Source organism: Sceloporus occidentalis, unplaced genomic scaffold, assembly GCF_023333645.1.
Source record: "Sceloporus occidentalis isolate IW3139 unplaced genomic scaffold, rSceOcc1.0.p SCAF_49, whole genome shotgun sequence".
Lineage (NCBI taxonomy): Eukaryota > Metazoa > Chordata > Lepidosauria > Squamata > Phrynosomatidae > Sceloporus > Sceloporus occidentalis.
This window is the reverse complement of record NW_028317029.1, coordinates 7,046,948-7,064,452: the sequence shown is the minus strand read 5'-3', so window position 1 is coordinate 7,064,452 and position 17,505 is coordinate 7,046,948. Positions and strand designations below refer to the sequence as shown.

General features: G+C 42.2%; 1 protein-coding gene across 1 annotated transcript; it reads right to left on the bottom strand.

Annotated features, from left to right (window-relative positions):
- Nucleotides 1-220: 220 nt before the first annotated feature.
- Nucleotides 221-16,845, bottom strand: LOC149288984 (PAN2-PAN3 deadenylation complex subunit pan3). The gene is made up of 18 exons (XM_089491135.1): nt 16,515-16,845; nt 10,869-10,987; nt 10,361-10,424; nt 9,608-9,678; nt 7,924-8,074; nt 7,401-7,648; nt 7,201-7,305; nt 6,430-6,487; nt 6,071-6,232; nt 5,497-5,613; nt 5,009-5,110; nt 4,442-4,607; nt 3,630-3,714; nt 3,174-3,313; nt 2,872-3,001; nt 2,109-2,173; nt 468-606; nt 221-361 (listed from the first exon to the last, which is right to left on the bottom strand). The coding sequence occupies exons 1-18, from the start codon at nt 16,843-16,845 to the stop codon at nt 221-223; spliced, it is 2,394 nt and encodes a 797-aa protein (XP_089347261.1).
- Nucleotides 16,846-17,505: the final 660 nt, after the last annotated feature.

Genomic DNA, 17,505 nt, shown 5'->3' with positions numbered 1-17,505 from the left:
AAAATAAAATTTCTTCACAGATAAATCCTCCGTTGGCAGCCATAGCTCAGAGATCAATGAAAACATTCTTCTCTTCCAAGTATCAGTGTACCTGACTGAGTGCAAGCAGCTTCGCTCATCTCCGGTTTGATTCCACGTGAAATGAGATGACAATGACTATTTCAGCTGTAGTGCAATTTGCCGTCGGTTTAGTTCTTCGTCAATGTCCTTTCAGCAAATACTACAACTGGCCATTTGAGGCTGCCACAAGTTCCTGAAACGTATTTTCAAAGCAGCGTTTAAGATCACTGTATGTTACCACAAGTACACTCTTCTCATCCCTGGAAATGAGGCTTATTTTTTCAGGCATGCCAGCATCTAACTAAAATAAAAATAAAAAAAATTATTAAATAAGCTTTGAAATATACCAGGTTTTACGGTTAGATGGGAAAGCCACACACAAAGAGAACCTTTATCGTATATATTACCTTGTTAAGACAAGAGACAATGTGGCCAAGGTCGATCCATGGAGTTCCTGCTTCTGTCACCTGATGGAAGAGATGATCCCTAAAAAGTTTAAGCAAGTATCTGTCCCCAGTCTCTGACCAGGCAGGGTCTTTCTGAAACCTAGTTTAGGGAAAAGGACAAATCGTTAAAAAAAAAAAAAAAAAAAAAAGGCAGCATTCTATTTCATGGAACCAATATCGCCGACTGCATGCCGACAGTTTCCCTTGTATTTAACCATCATGGGGACATTTTTCCCTGAGGTAGGCCTGACCCATTTTCATGCTTTTGAAACAGTTGCATATAGGCTACAACCTTAAAAACTTTTCCTGAAAAATCAAAAAAGCAAGCTATGCTATTCACAGTTGGCACCGACCTAGAAATAAAATTGGATAGCAGATCTGCCCCATTTGGCTCATCAAGTCAGTCCATTGTTTTTAGCCTGCTGTAAATACTTATAACATTACCCTTAGTCTGGATAGCCATATGTCTACGCCATGCCTGGCAGGACTTATTTGTGCATATTTGGGCAGCTTGCTATGGGACTTTTAAACCTTTGGAATAAAAGTTCTATTTTATACCATGCCCCTGTGCAACGCGACTTTCTACCAGGTAATCCCTGCTATGTACGGGCTTTCTTATTTGTCGTTTCGTATGAGCCGTTAATGGTTGGGCTCGGGACCCACGCCTGCAGCGTGGTCACACATCTGATATATGCGTGCTTCGTTCCCTCCTTGCTGTGTAACGTCAATATAGGCTTAGTCCCTATACCTATATGCCATGCCTGTTTAAATTTCCTTACAGACCATGCAAAACATGATATAGCAGTAAAACATGCACATACATACATACACTGCACGCAACCCCCATGAAGGTCACAGTTTACAAATCACAAGGTAGGAATACATAGGAAGGTGTTAAATAATTGCTAAAGAAAAATAGTATACAGGGCACACTTTTGTGCGCTACAACTAATACCACTCAGCAATAAGCCCATTTTTCTACAAGTTTTATAGAAATATTTTTAGGCACCTGTCACAATCCCCGTCAGTACAATAGATCAGCTGGCATCAATGGTACCATGGTGGCCAAAAACCCATGTTATATGCCATTTGCCAGTCAGCAGGCATTACTTCTCCCCAGAGAGAAGCCTCGTGTTTCGAAGTAAATCCAAGGCATTTAGTAGCTGGTTGTGTGAGCCCAACTTTGCCTGCAACGCATCTCCTAGGTTGCTGGCACTCAAGGGGTTAATAGTCCACAAATCTACTTTAGACATATTCAAACCCACCACAGACACGCCAGGGTTTCTGGAAATCACTGCTCGAGTACAGATGGCTCACTAATGGATTTGAACTAACCGTCTTACCTGCATCTAAAGCGGTTATTATCCATAGAGATTGTGGTGTGTTTGCAGCACTTCAAGCTGGGGTTACACTCCAGAGACCCTTAAGGTAAGTCTGAAATTAGCTTATTATTAAAAAAATGTCAAAATCAACCCGATGCCTGAAATTTCTCACTTCGGTTCGAAGGAGCTAGTTTTACCAGGACACTGATCAGAGGTGTACCAACATGTTACGCGACCCTCTCATGGGTAATTTTTATGAGCTAAGTGTGAAGTTTCTTACTCTGGCCTTTCGTTAATAGTTCCCAATTTTGCCAACAGCCTGAACAACCTTCCATTCTGCACCTCCTGCAGGGAAAAATAGAGATAAAATAAGAGGAAAACACCAATTTGCTTGGAAGAATTTTCCCTGCAATAAGTACATGAAACTTGAGCTACAGCAATTAGATTCAGGGAGCGCGGGTTTTATCTGTAATGGAAAGCTAATACGTACCTAAGGTGATACGCAATTTGCTTTACCACTACAAGATATATAATCATATTATTCATGGTTGTATCTTGAACCCTGCTCACCATAATCACTACCAATACAAGAGAGGGTTCCAGAATAAAAACAGGACTTCTAGTAGTCGTCGTCTTAAAGGACATATTTCGACAAGCAGGTAGGCCACTGACAAGCTTCCAAATATACAACTACGTTCATCGACTACTACAGCATGTAGAAGTATCCGATCTCTTTCAATCTCTGCCTTTGTAGATTAGTCGAACATTTGCATTCATTAGTCTGCCTAAGTAATTATGTAGAAGTCATATGGAAAGCTAAACGAAAGGTGCCTTTTTTTTTTTTTTTATTAAGTACAGTACTGTGTACAGTAATAGTTTAGCACTGGCTGGTTTTATTTAAGTTTTGCAGGCCTGTAGAGTGACTTGGTATTTAACATGACTATCCCTGATCAACCACCACACTGAGCATTGTAGCAGCGTTTCTATGTGAAATACTAGGTTTTTAAACCAAGAGATTTACATTCAAAAACGGACGAGATTACCTTTGCAAGGTCCTCCTCTATGACATCATTACGCATTTGCGCAGAGTCTAACTGAGTGTAAAACCTGGCACCAATCATTGGCATGATGTCATTCACACTACGCAGCCGGTTTTGGTCAGTCAGCAAGTACCTGTAGATGTTACATTTTGGAATTATTTGTAGTATCTTAAGCTAAGCCATAACATTCAACTACAACACAGAATTCTACAGAATGAAAGCCGCCACAAGTTCAGATCCTATACACACACGTGCATGAATATATTTTATCTATACACACACACATATATATAATAAGTCCTTACAAAATGAGATTTTTTAAGTCTGAAGAGTAGTTTATGGTCACGAGCTCCATTGCTTTTTGAAGATTCTCACGCTGAATTCCTGCCAGAGAATTGCAAGCCAATGCCAAGACAACTTTTCCTAAAGAGATCAGGTCTGCTTGCTGAAAAGAATACAAAAACATACTATTTGTGGCATGAAAACAGCACCTCGAAGCAAGTGATGCACCGCAGTTCTCTTTTTTTTTTTTGACATGTTTAAAGAATGTATTAAAATACTGCTTTAATGAATGTATGTATGTATGTATGTATGTATGTATGTATGTATGTATATGTACTTTAATATATCGCCTTTGTTGGAGTGGCTACACGAGACATTAAACCGCCACTTGAAAAAGAAAGAAAAAAAAAATGTGCAAACGGCCCATCAGAATCTTTCTAAAAGCAGAAGCCATATAATAAAAATAAAACACAACTTACCTGGTACTGGGGTATAAGAGCCACAGGATTCTGACTTCCATCATATGTTAAAACATCAAAAATCCCAACGCAATTCACACGCAGTCTATAATAAAAACGGTACTTTTAAAAACCAGATCACCAGAGTATGTTTAAGGTTGATGTGTTACATTTGAAAAATGGTCATTTACGGGTATACCTGTACAATATCACAAAATATAACAACGTACAGTATTTACACCTTTAAGACACTGGTATTTAGATGTACATGTTATAGGGTCTTCATATAGGCAATAGAAATAGGAAAACCACTCAAGAATGTTAGCTGACCAGGAATCACATCAGACTGATTGAAAATAAAAATCCTCAATCTCAGGAGCATTGATAATGTATGGCACATCAAACTTGAGCCATGCGGTCTATCTAAAAAAAAGCAGATTTATTAAAATCCTATGTTTCAAAATAATGTTTTTTTCTCCTATGGGGGCGTTTGCTAAACAGACGTAGTGAAAGCCATTTTTTGTTCATCAAAAACCACCATTAGCGGATAGACTAGGCTAGGTACCGGCCCATCCACAGACGGAAATAAAATAGCAGGCTGTAATGAACTTGCCAGGGAAGCAAAAATTTAAGAACTACATATATAAATCAGTATATTGTAGACGAATTGAGAGATAACTGCTGTAGGTAATTTGTATGCATGTGTGTTCAAAGGACATGCTGTTAACCAAGCACATATTATAGGGCAAAACAGACAAAGTCCTGCTTTACAAACACCCAACATCAAAGCTTTTCACATTTGCGTTAGATCTGGGTCACATTGGAGATGCTACCTGGTTTTTCCAGTAATGAGAATTTTCGAAGGATCCATGACACGACATGCTAAGCCAGCTGTGTGAATGGTTCGCAGAGCGGAGCTTAACTGGACGATATAAGCCCAGATTAGGGATTCAGGAAGCAGCCCTGCATGCTGGCGAGGCAGAGGACCATCATGTTGGCCTACAAAAAATATATACAAAAATTTTACAGCCCATGTATTGGCAGTAATACAAGCAAACAGTAACCACAGTGTCCAAAACAGAATACCCTGGCTAATTCTTACCTACACCCACGAACTCTCCAATGAGATATATAAACAAACAAACAAAAAAAAATAAAATAAAAAAAAGCGCACACAATAGAATATAAAAAAAAAAAAAATACTAATTATGAGAGGGCTGGTGTAATCATCATCAGCAATATCACAAACAAGAGTACAGTGGATTTATTTTGTGTGGTATGAGAGCCATCTAAGGTTGGGATTCTACAATTCCATAGGCTGCCAATTCAAAATCTTTATGGCAATATAGGTTAATTAGGCATACTAACAATAAATTATACAGATAGAGAGCACAACTTACCCCACTTTCTTTTAGTGAAATATGCATCAGCGCTTGGGTCATTAAAATGTCTGCTCATCATGGTCTCCCCGCCAGCATGAAAGTCATATGCGAACACAAGGGCTTTAGTAGGGGAATAGAAAAAGTAAACAGAAGCGTCAATAGCGATTAAAACTATACTCCCAAAAGTTAACATGGGGACCACTAACTTCTGCCGGTGCATTTTGTACTTTGAAAATCCCAGCGCTACATGTTAACAAATAAAAAGTCTAACATGTCTATAATGGAGTGAAAGGATAAAGCCAGTGGCCTTTTACATCCAACATACACCAGGAAGGTTTACCAGGGATAACATTTACTGAGACGGCAGGCTGGCCTTTAAAACCGTTGGCCCGTCCGGAGTTAAGTGATGCCAGTTTGGGGAAATACATTTATCAGCTTTGGAAAGTAGCCAAGTATAACTTTATAGGAGTTTTGCTTTAAAAAGCCCACGCCGGCTGAGAACTTACAATGTTCTCCAAAAGCTTTGGTTGTAAACACTTCTCGCAAGGATACAACATTTGAATGCTGAACTTTTTTCCACGTGTCAACCAGAGACATACACTTTGTGTTTACAAGACGAAAACCTGCAAGGAAACAAAAAACACAAAACCCAGGAACGTTTAACATAAGTCTTATTGCTGTAAAGTGATAAAGTTATCTGTTAAGACACATTGCAACTTCTACAGCAAAGTATATTTTAAGTCTTTCATTTTTTTTTTTAAACAATAATGAAGACATTTTAACCTACAGAGAGTTTGATGTCATAACCTTTGCTATTACATCACTATTCACAGGTGTTTAGATACCTGTAAAGAGACAGCATCAAACGTGAATTCTTCTGAGAGCGGTCATCTGCTAAAACCTTACAGACTCTACCCCCCTCCAAATGTTTTAGTGCACTCCACATAAGCACTTTAGTAAGCCTGAAGAAATGTACTTCCACACACAACAGTCTAGCTATAAGTACAGAGGAAATGGTCTTGCCCATTGGAGATATTGAGTAACATGTAGGTCCTTACCGTGAACCGATATTCTACTCACCATGCACCCTGCGCAGGCAGTACGGCAGATCATCCTTGCCATTTACAGCTTTGTAGCATGATGTGATGTACCCAAAGTTGCTTGACTTGTGGATTCTGTTTGGAGGTGGCAGCGGCTCCAGAGGAAAGAGGCTGTGGTAGCTATCAACCTCTGCAGGTACTGCTATGCAACATACAGCAAGCATGAGTTACCCATTAGGGAGGAGGAAAACACGCATATTGAAAAACACATCTGCTAAGCCAGTAAGAACCTATTTGTATTCATACTAAACTACATATATGTAGTTTTAGTTTAAGTGTAATAGATTCAAATGTGAACTTCCTGCACACAAATCAACTAAAATTGTTATTCACGCTTACCTGGCATATCAGCTTGATCAATCTGCGCCATTGTTATTAAATGCCTGTTTATCAACTCCTAGGGAAATAAAAAGGCAGAATAGTAAACATAAGTTTACTGCATATATATAGAGAGAGAGAGAGAGAGAGAGAGAGAGAGAGAGAGAGAGAGAGAGAGAGAGGCACGTGCGGTGTTTAAGCAGCCGATTACATGGTTATTTTAAAGGCGATTGCTCAACATCACATCTAAAGGAGACAAACGGTCAAGGCCTTCGTACTTTTAAATTACGAAAGGGTACAATCTGTGTGCCAAGCTAACCTTATACACAGTGCACATAGTGTTAAATGGGGGGCATAAGGCATTTCTGTAGGCAGAGTGCTCTATGATCTGCCTTTTAACCCCCTTAATGCCACTGCCTCCAGAAATGCCTTTTAACCCTCTATATGCCACTCTGGCATTTAGGGGGTTAAAAGGCATTTATGGGGCAGAGTGACAAGCCTGGGGGCAGATGTGCATAACTGGGGGGGGGGGCAGGTTGGAAAATAAAAGGAACAAAATATTTTTCTCAATCATAGCTTTTATTGAAAATAGTTTACATGAATTAGCATTTACTGGTAAAGCTTTTTTCCTATAGGGTCATCTCATATTCAGGCTCTCTTTTTTCCCCAAATGTATATTTAGATTTTGGGGGGTCGTCTTATAATCGAGCAAATACGGTAAATACCTTGAGCCTGACTAAGAGCCAAAGCTGGAAAATAAATTCTTTAGCTGTGTTTTAATTAATTACATACCTGCCTCAGCTCATCAGTCATGAAGAACGAAGGAGCATTTGCTTTTGGCTGCATGTAGGCAACATGAGGAGCTGTTGGAGGGTAGATGTGATAGTTCGGAAAAACCTTCAGTGAAGTAAAAAAGAAAAGTATTGAAGCAGGGTGCAGTTTGTTAGACTGTCGGAGATTGGGCAGACGTGTAAATAACACATGGCTCTTACCATTCCCGTGAGGGGTGCTGGAGTGGAGTCTGTGTAGAAATAGGTTGTTCCACCTACGGTCTCTTTCTGTATAACTTGTCCTGCAGATGGGGGCTGCGAAACAGAGTTTGTGACTGGTGTTGAGGCACTAGTGGGAACCATGTAGTTTGCTGGGTTTGGTGTGTGGCTCCGCCTCCGAGGAGCAGGAGATGTGTGGGGTGTAATTTTAGGAGAGTGAAGTGGTGAAGATCCAGCTGATAAAGACATCCCTATGGATAAGGAAAGGCAGGAGAGTTAAGAATGCATGAAGAGCAAGTATTCAATGCAATCCACGATTCAGAAGGCTTTGTAAAAATGCAATATTCAGACCGATTGAAAGATGCTCTAGAGCAGTACTGTATCTTATCAGAAACCGTCAGTTATTTATTATTGTACAAATCTAGGGTTCCAAATGCATGTGCATCCATACATGCAGAATATATTTCCTTGTTTAGGCATCCTAAAACACAACATACATGACAATTTACAGTACATACATGCTTACCTGGAGCAAGACCGGCTGCTGTGGGAGCACCCATGGAAGGATGGGAGAACAAAGCTTGAGAGAAGGCAGGCATGCTGGACTGTGACATATTACTCAGCCGAGAAGTTGATCCTCCCTTTGGAATAAACTCGCTAGCAGTCGGATTAGGAGTCTAAAAAGGGAAGATGCAGCCAGAAGAGACAGGGCAGAATAGTCAGTGTTTGTGTATTAGGATTACAGCCCCAGCTCTAAATCCGCTGCCAAGTGAATTTAGCTGCCATTGCAAAATGAGTCTGCTGTAAAGACGAGAACAGCGAAGGACCTCAGATGGATGTGTCACGGAGACACACGCTGTTCATTTCTATACTGACAGTCTACACAGAGGGAGTTTACTGTGAAATTGAACGGTAAAGTGGCTAGGACTGGATGTCACTGACTAATTGTTACTAGATCTGAGTTTTGGCCAAAATTCAAATATGTTAAAGGTGTATTTAGGGCATGAAACACATGCGGGGTTTCTGAGGGATAATAGGTACAGATGCATATATAGCACCTGAACTATATGGCAAATGTAAATGCCTTTCTGACAGATTATTCAGAAATCCACTAAATAGACTGAGTAATCTGTAGTAAATTCAGTGAGCTCCAAAAATGTGTATTCCATGTCCCATTTACCCAGAAATTATTTTCACATATCTTCTGCATGTCTCCTTTCAAACTACGGTACATTTCTCAGTTTTCAAACCAATACATTGGTCACGTTGGTAACCTTTTTTTTTTCCTCTTTCAGGGAGCTTTATGCACGCCATATCCTACTCTTTATGAAGATACCTTTACAGTCTAGTGCAGACACCCGTTTTATAGAAATCATTAACACATCCTGGGTTAGGGCAGCGAAACCCCTGCAGCCAAACTGCGAGTCTTTGATCTCATCGGCCCAATTACACCAAGGAGGCTGTGCTGGCTCCTTTAAAATACGGATGGCCAGGATATAATGAGTTATTAAAATGGCACGAAGTGGCTTTTTAATACAGCGTAGACGCCGGCCATTGAGGTGGCTGCTGAGGGCTCTGCAGAGGTCTTGAACAACTAAACACATGCATAACACTAAGATCATATTACTTCTGTTGATCAAATATAAATTGGGACGGATAGTTTCACGTTTGAAATCTTTTTTATATTTTTACTCCCCAAGACACTTCCGCTTTAAAATGACGCTCCAGATGCTATATGCGCTTTAATGGATACGATAGGTGCCTAGTGCTTTTAAATTCAGTGTTAATATAATGTCTAGCACTGAAAAGAACTATTCTGTCTTATTGTTCCAGTTAACCGTTTAGTTAGCAGATCTGGAGGTCGGCATCCATGCCATTTTAGTTACATTCCAAATAGATTCCATTCAGTGTGGTGGCTCTATCATAATACCGACGAAGTCCTCCCCACCAGACTCGTATGTGTCAGAGGACCCGTGTGATTAATTATTGAACGTTAATACTAGAGAACGTCAATAAGAAAAGCAGGCAATTTCAAACAGACAAAATACATTGTCATTGCTGGTGGAGTGAAGGCATCGCCTTAGTGTTACTCTAGATTTTCTCTATCCATAAGTCTTTAGTGTTGAATTTGGTCACCACAGAATCTTCCCGTTTATATTTTATACATATTACTTGCCTATATAGACATGACAGACTAAGGCACTACCTACCTTTCGCCTTTGAGACATACTGAGGCCAGAAAAGTCATTAAAAAGTGTGGAAGCCGGAGAACCTAAAGGATCTGTACAGAAAGAAAGCACAAAAAACGTTCAGATCACAATACAGAGACCTAAAAATAGATATCAGCAGCAAGGGTTCAATAAAATCGTGTAATTCCATGCAAAAGGCTATGAAATCCGCAGCTGTAAAGTTTTGAAGCAAGTAGGGCCGCAGATAACGAGCAAGCTATTTCCATTGGTCTTGCCCAAGACAAGAATATATATTCAATGTAAAGTTATGCTGCAATAATACATTGTCAGGTTTGTGTATATGGCGACACTACGGGATAGGTTGGAATGGGTGGCCTGCATCATGAAACATGTATCTGCTGAACAGCGCCCTGTCACTAACATACAAAATGAGTATATTAAGGAATTTTCCACACCTAGAACTTGGTCTTTGATCTAAAGAATGGAAACACTGAATGATTTGTATTGCTGCTAGCATCCATACACTGTTTTAATATGATGCATTCATTTGGTACACAAGAAACCGTTTGGGTAATAAAAGTAAGCTTTTTAGGCTGCAACACTGACCGTTAAAGCAGCACAGCATTCTTTTAAGATACAAGATTCATATGGCTTAAGCCACAAATAGATTACAGACGGTCCCCATTTACATGGGATGCAGATTTCCATGTACCGGCGAGCCTCCGACCAGAAAGTCGCATGAATGAAGACTGGTATTTGTAGGATCGCACATACCGTGTGTGTAGGCCTTGGCACTGTCGTTGAGAAGGCTTGGGGAACTGCTGCTGTTCGTCATTCGCTGCAACCAAAAGTATGCGTTAATACCATTACAAAACGGTTTCTTTAGAGGACTGGTCCATCCAAGGGCTAAGAGATGTTTGTACAAATACCCCCCACACACAATCTTCATACATACCCGAAATTGTGCTGGATAACTATATTCCCATTTGGACTCAGAGTGGTGGTGGTGGGGGGGGGGGGTTCAAGGAGGTTTGTGATAATTTTTAGCGGATCATTGCACACAGCACTAAGATTAGTCCCTTACAGAAGTCTCTTCTTCACTTGTAAGGGACATACAATATCTTGACGGCTTTGTGACTATATCAATCTGAAAATGACTCCACTAAGAATGACTCACAAACCTTACTGGGCTATAGTCAAAACGTTCTGCAAACTACTCATGCAGCATTAAAAAAAATAAAAAAATAAATTCAGGTTGACTTATCACAAAGCCACGTTTTACCTGCATCCTTGGATAACTTGCTTCAGCCGGGCTCCCAAACCCATTCATTCCAATAAAGCTGGAGCTGAAGTAGGAGTCTGTGATACTCGTATCGGATAAAGCACCGTCTATCCCAGGAACTGAAAAGGAATGGACTGAAATGAGATGTCGTACCGAGTGCTGAAAGCACGCACACATTTCAATAAGTAGCATGCTCTGCTCTGGACAGGTATACTTGAAAACGATGTTTCTACAAACACACATGTGCATGGCTGTGAGATGCAGAACATGTAAGTGAAGCGGTATGTAGTCTAGAACACGTTGTCTCTGCCAATGACCGGGACAAACTAGTCATGGATTTCATTTAAAATCTAATAAATTAAGTTGAGGGTCGGCTATAGTGTGCATTACCTTTCTAGGGCACGGCTATACCATAAAGCAAGTATACATTCTAATTCTAAAGAACAGGTAACGTTTCCATTAGATGATAGAGCATATGGTATGCAGCGATGTCCCTTCAAGACAAATGGTTCACACACACCTGCAGGACGCGCATCAAAATCTGTAGCAGAATGCAAGCTCCAAGTTGGACCTTTTAAACAAACAAACAGAAAAGTAATAATAAAGTGGGTGCCGGGAAAGAAAATATTCCCTTCAATCAGACGGCAGTTCATAGAACACTGATTAAGAACAAGGCTGGTGGAATATCTTCTCAAAAGAAGAACCTGCTTGAAGTAACCAGCGGTGTTCTGTACCTTAAATAGTTAAATTGCACAGCTGCTATTTACGTTGGCTAAGAATGCAGATCTTCTCTTTCCTTCATTGTGCGATTTTCAAACGTCCTAAAGCAGATCTCAAAATTATACCCTGAAACTGTATAACCCTACACTTGTGCTGGAGCTGAGCTCCCACCAAAATCAACGGCAGTCCATCGTGCATGTTCAGTGATCATAGGAGGGATGGCCCCTCAGCTGGAATGGGCTTAAATTTGAACAAACAGATTTCGGGGGGGGGGGGCACAAGCTCTCAGAACTAGAACATATGAGCAGATCTGTACAATGCCACTGGAGTCCACACAATATAGACTCAAATCGCTTGTAACCGGGACACTCGTTACCCAATATATCAGTTTGTCAGTCTGTCACTTTAATGCATGTGCAAAACCAAACATAACATGCAGACTAGATAGGCCAAATGGTTCTGGTTTGCTGTCACTTTCTATGTTTCTGTGTATATATACACCGATCAGCCATAACATTATGACCATCTGCCTAATATAGTGTAGGTACCCCTTCTGTTGTCCAAACAAGTATGGACTTGTGAGGCGAGGTGGGGCCTCCATGGTTGGATGCCATGTGTTCTCTGGCTAAGTGGCGCACCCGACTATCCACGTGATGTAAAGGAAAACGGGATTCATCAGACCAGGCCACCTTCTTCCATTGCTCAGTGGTCCAGTTCTTATGCTCATGTGCCCACGGTAGGAGCTTCCAGCAGTGGATCGGTTAACCTGGGCACCCTGAGTGGTCTGCAGCTACACAGCCCCATCCGCGACAAACTGCGATGCTGTGCGTGTTCTGACTTTTTCAGCAATTTGAGCTACAGTCGCTCGTCCAGTTGGATGATGGTCAGATACTCACGCTTGCCCATTTTTCCTGCTTTGAGGATGAAACGTTCACTTGCCGTCTAATATATCCCATACTGACAGGTGCCATCATAACAAGATCACATTGACCTGTCATTGGTCATAATGATAAGGCCGATCCGTGTGTGTGGGATACCATACAACGCAATAAACAAAAGCCTCAGCCGGCAGTGAATTTCAATAATTGAAGTCAACTACTAATTCCGTTCACGTATCTACGTCCTGCACGACATGACAATATCATTGCAACAGGGAAAACACAAAAAAGCCACAAACTTGCTCGTAGCCAACGGAAAACAGATCTGACTTCACTACCCTTTAGAAAACCCATAGAATACTGAGCAGTTATGTTAAGCAAAAATGCTTTAAAAAATGGACATGTTCTTAGTTTATTTTTATCATATAACAAAATTGTAGGGTGGGGTTCAACGTACATATTAAATTAATGCTCATTGGCACCTGTTTGGTATAATCATACATTTAACTATATGCCTACAACATCTTCGGTTCACTCACTTTGCATTTTGTTAATAGTTTAGTATTTTTTTTTTATTGCTTAACAAGTTTTTTAAAGCATTCTTACACACCTGCTTAAAATGTTCACACAGTACTATATGTTTGCGAAAATATATAGTGTATATATGAAGTGTTTTACATTGAGATTTCTCTTGTTTTCAAATATATGTCCCAGGGAGCCAAGTCCAGAAACGGGTCTTACATACAAAGTATACATATTAACCCCTTGACAATTGACATGCCAGACACGTCCCGGAAATGCATCCCCTTAACGACAATTGACGTTTCTGGCATGTCATGGGGTTAAAAGAGCATAGAAAGCTATCAGCGATGGCCTAAGTCAGTTGGATAATACTTTGACTCACTACTTTGTTTCTAAGGACACGGAGGTCCACATTGCTTTATAATCTTTGGCCACTATTGGGCATTTTCACTGCGTTGTGTCATGATGTGCAGGGTTAACTCGCCTCACACAACTCTGAAGGACAGTAACCAAAACACCGAATGTTTTCACAATTTATTACTCTGCCTATTTTATTTGATACGTTTGCTTCTACATATTAAGGTTAGATTATAGAAAACACAACTAAACATAGTTTAAGATCACTTTGGACTAGAATTATCTGCCGCCTGTATAGCATACACTAGAAAAAATCCAGTTTAAATCCTTGTTCTGTGTAAGTGTTTGATGGCAGATAAGAGCTTATTTTATCATTGGCCTCCTCTTACATTCAGGATAGCCTTATACCAAGCTCATGCATGCTTTTAACGCCCTCAGTGTAATAAGCTCTACCACACCTGGAAGAGTGTTGCAGCGATTCACCACCCTTTTAAGGATGTAAAACACGCTTACATTCAGGGCCCCCTTTAATATTAATTGGACTCTAGGCACCCCACGCTCCCTAGCATGCAATCACGCCACCCCAACACCAAAAACCAACAGATAATAATGGGCTTGTCTGAATCAGTGCAGTCCTCCCTCCTTCTGACTCTAGCATGACTCCGCGTGAGCAGTCCTCGCGCCACACGCATGCACAATTCTATGCCGATCGCATAGCAAATGGTGCAGGTCCAGCAAGTGACCCAAAACAGACATGCGAGTCGTGATCAGGGTTGGCATTAGATGTTCAGGCACTCTGTGCGAGTCCCTTCATTTGCTGTAAACCACCTCTTTACCTCCCTCATGCGGTTCAGGTAGAGATCAACTAAATACATGAACACCGTTGCAAGTATAGATCAACTAAATAAGACATAAAAACCCTGCATTTCCGGGTATTTAAAAAAAAAAACAAAACACTTAAAAACCCAGCCTAGCAAGTATAGATTAACTGAAAATCATGTGCAAACCCAGCATCGAAAGTATAGATCAAATACCCTATTTGCTCGATTATAAGACGACCCCCCCAAAATCTGAATATTAATTTAGGAAAAAAACAAAAAGCCTGAATATAAGACTACTCCATTGGAAAAAAAGTTTTACTAATAAATATTAACATGTAAACTATTTTTTCATATTTAATAAAATCTGATTGAGAAAAGTGTTTCTCTTTTTTTTTGCCAACCAGTTATGCACACCTGCCCCCAGGCTTGCCACTCTACCCCAGGATATGCCTTATACCCCCCTATATGCCACTCTGCCTCCAGAGATGTCTTATAACCCCTATATACCACAGTGCCCCAGGATATGCTTTTTAACCCCCTATATGCCACCCTGCCTGCAGAAACGCCTTATAACCCCTATATGCCACAGTGCCCCATGATTTGCCTTTTAACCCCCTATATGCCACTAGGCCTGCAAAAATGCCTTATACTCCTAAATGCCACAATGGCATTTAGGGGGTTAAAACACATTTCATGGGTCAGAGTGGCATATAGGGGCTATAAGGCATTTCTGGAGGTATAGTGACATAAAGGGGGTTAAAAGGCATATCATGGTGCACTCTGCCTCCAGAAAAGCATATGTCATGTGACGCCAGCACTCCCATCATAGACGCCCTGGCAGAAGTGCCAGCAGCAGCGGGGATTGTCTGAGTCCATCGGGCAGATGTTCGCCGGCTGCCAGCCAGGAAAGGTCTGCGCGATGCGCGTAGACAACGTCCTCTGCTCCCCGCGCTTTCGCGAGCACTCTGACAGAAGCCATGGTGGAAGTGCCGGCAGCAGTGGATCCAGGTCCCCTGCAGTGCTGAGGGGGATCAGGATCTTAGTCAGACCTCTATTTGACGGACTCGATTATAATTGAGCAAATACGGTAGATCATACATGGAAGCCCTAAAAGTCAGACGTGTCCTCGCACATATAGGACTGGCTCCAGCACATAGACTGCATCCAAAGGACCCGCTCAGCACTTTTATCGGACTCCTAGGACTTGTCATATTTATCCCCAAACAGCCTCCCTGTGCCATCTCCCCACCACCACTTATACATTCATGCTATTGCACACACAAATATATACTCATACACACACTCATCCTTACATATGTGCTCCCTGGCTGCCACTACTAAAGACAGGAAGCAGCAGTGTGTACACTTCTGGCACATGCTAGCACTACCTTCGAGATAGCAGCCAATCACATGTATGCTATCAAGAACATTCATAGCATTCATTTGATTGGCTACTAACCCCTCCCCCCAGCAGCTCATTAGAATTATATAGTGAAGTCACGTCAGGAAGTATTCAACCTGTCTACAAAACTCAACATTCAAAAGGAGGGCAAAGCCCATCAGCCTTCATCATTAAGATGGACAAAAGTGATTGCATGCCAGGTTCATCAGATTAAAGGGGCCGTTCCACTTACACTTGTATACCTACCTCTCAGTTCTACAACTATGTGTTCAACAGAAAGTTAACCCAAAATTAACCTAACTTCTAAGAACCCTTTTTAGTTTCTATGGGAACAACCTACAGTGGGAGGCCGTTACATCACATGCCCAGAGTCCCGGATAAGAATTAAGCAAAATAAAATGGCACATGCTTAAATAATTATTCCAGGAAAAGGTTCCAAAGAACTAGGAACGTTTTGAACGCTGCATTTCCTTACAGAAAAGTGTTGCATTGTCAGAGTCGGTGAGAACACAGGAGGGTGCAAAGAATTCAACTACAAACGGGGTCCATCTGATACAATAAGTTACTTCCGTTTCTGATTACTTCAGTTACAATAAAGTTACATCCACGAAAGGGGGAGGGGGGTTGGTTGAAACAATAAGAACACTGCAGGGATGAGCTTTAGGAGACAGATCTGCAACGGCGATACGAATCTCTACAAACTCACGAAGTGAGTGGGAACAAGCAGCACCTTTATACCGACTGAAAAGCCCGGAAAAGCCGCCTTCCCGTGTGCACAGAGGGACCGCCCCCAATGGAGGATAACAGCAGTCCCCGTGTAGTGTGTCAACATCTGTATGTTACATAAAGCACTACAGATAGGGACTGTCCCCTCCAGCAGAGTCCCCCCCCCCCCCGTAGGGTCAGAAGCCCATCCCCCCTAGTATTGCAGCCATGTATTACTCACTAGCTAAACGCTGGGCATCCAGGGGGTGCCCCGCAAGTTCCACCTTTTTGCCACCTGGGCCTCCCCCCGGCGGTCCTGGTAGTCCCGGTTGCGGGTAGCCGGTGGGGCCGCCCCCAACTCCTCCTGGAAGGCCAAGCGGGCCGCTGTTGCCATGGATGCCAAGCGGGTCTTCGTGCAAGAACTGGCACTCGTCGCCGTAAAAGCACGTCTTATCCTTAGCGTAGTAACGACAGAACTTGAGCTTCACGCCCGGGACTCCCACGGCACCCAGCGGGGCTCCTGCCGCCGCTACCACCCCGGTGGAGGGGGACGGGGTCAGTCCGCTGTTCATGGCCTCTCTGCTGCTACTGCTCCACCCTTGGCATACGGCACCACCATGGGGGGCTATAACGGGGCCAAACCGGTGAATGGAAAGCAGAGGGGCCCCTGCTCTGGGCCTGTACGAACTCCCTATGGCTTTATCCAAAAGGGCCTTCCGCCTGAAAAGTCCGCTTGACTGTGCGCGGGTCCCTGGTAATCCCGGGATGGGTGTAACGGGAGCCGTTCCGCCCCCTCCGACGTCTCCCCTTTTTGTTTTTTTCGCTCGTCTCTCTTCTGTTTTCCTCTTCCTGAGCTGACACCCTTACTGCGCAGGCGCGACGCGGGGATTCCTGGGAGCTGCTGGGCCTTACAATCGGTTACCCCATGAACTGAGCGCCCTCCCGCTCCCTCCATTTATCTGCTCTGCACACTCATTGCAGCAAATGTGCGCCACATGTGAGCCGGCGAGCTCTCCGGAGCGCCCCTTACCTATTGGGGTTTATTCCACCGAAAAGTAGGGTTTGTTTTTTTTACACCGAAGAGTGAAAGATAAACCTATTTTGACAAAATTTCGCAATTCCAACAGAAATACATGCTTTTACTTTAAAAGATTAAAACACAAACGCCTTATCAGCTAACAGGCCCCAGAAGGGGGTTGAGGCCTCTGGCTTTGCATTCATAAACAAAGACA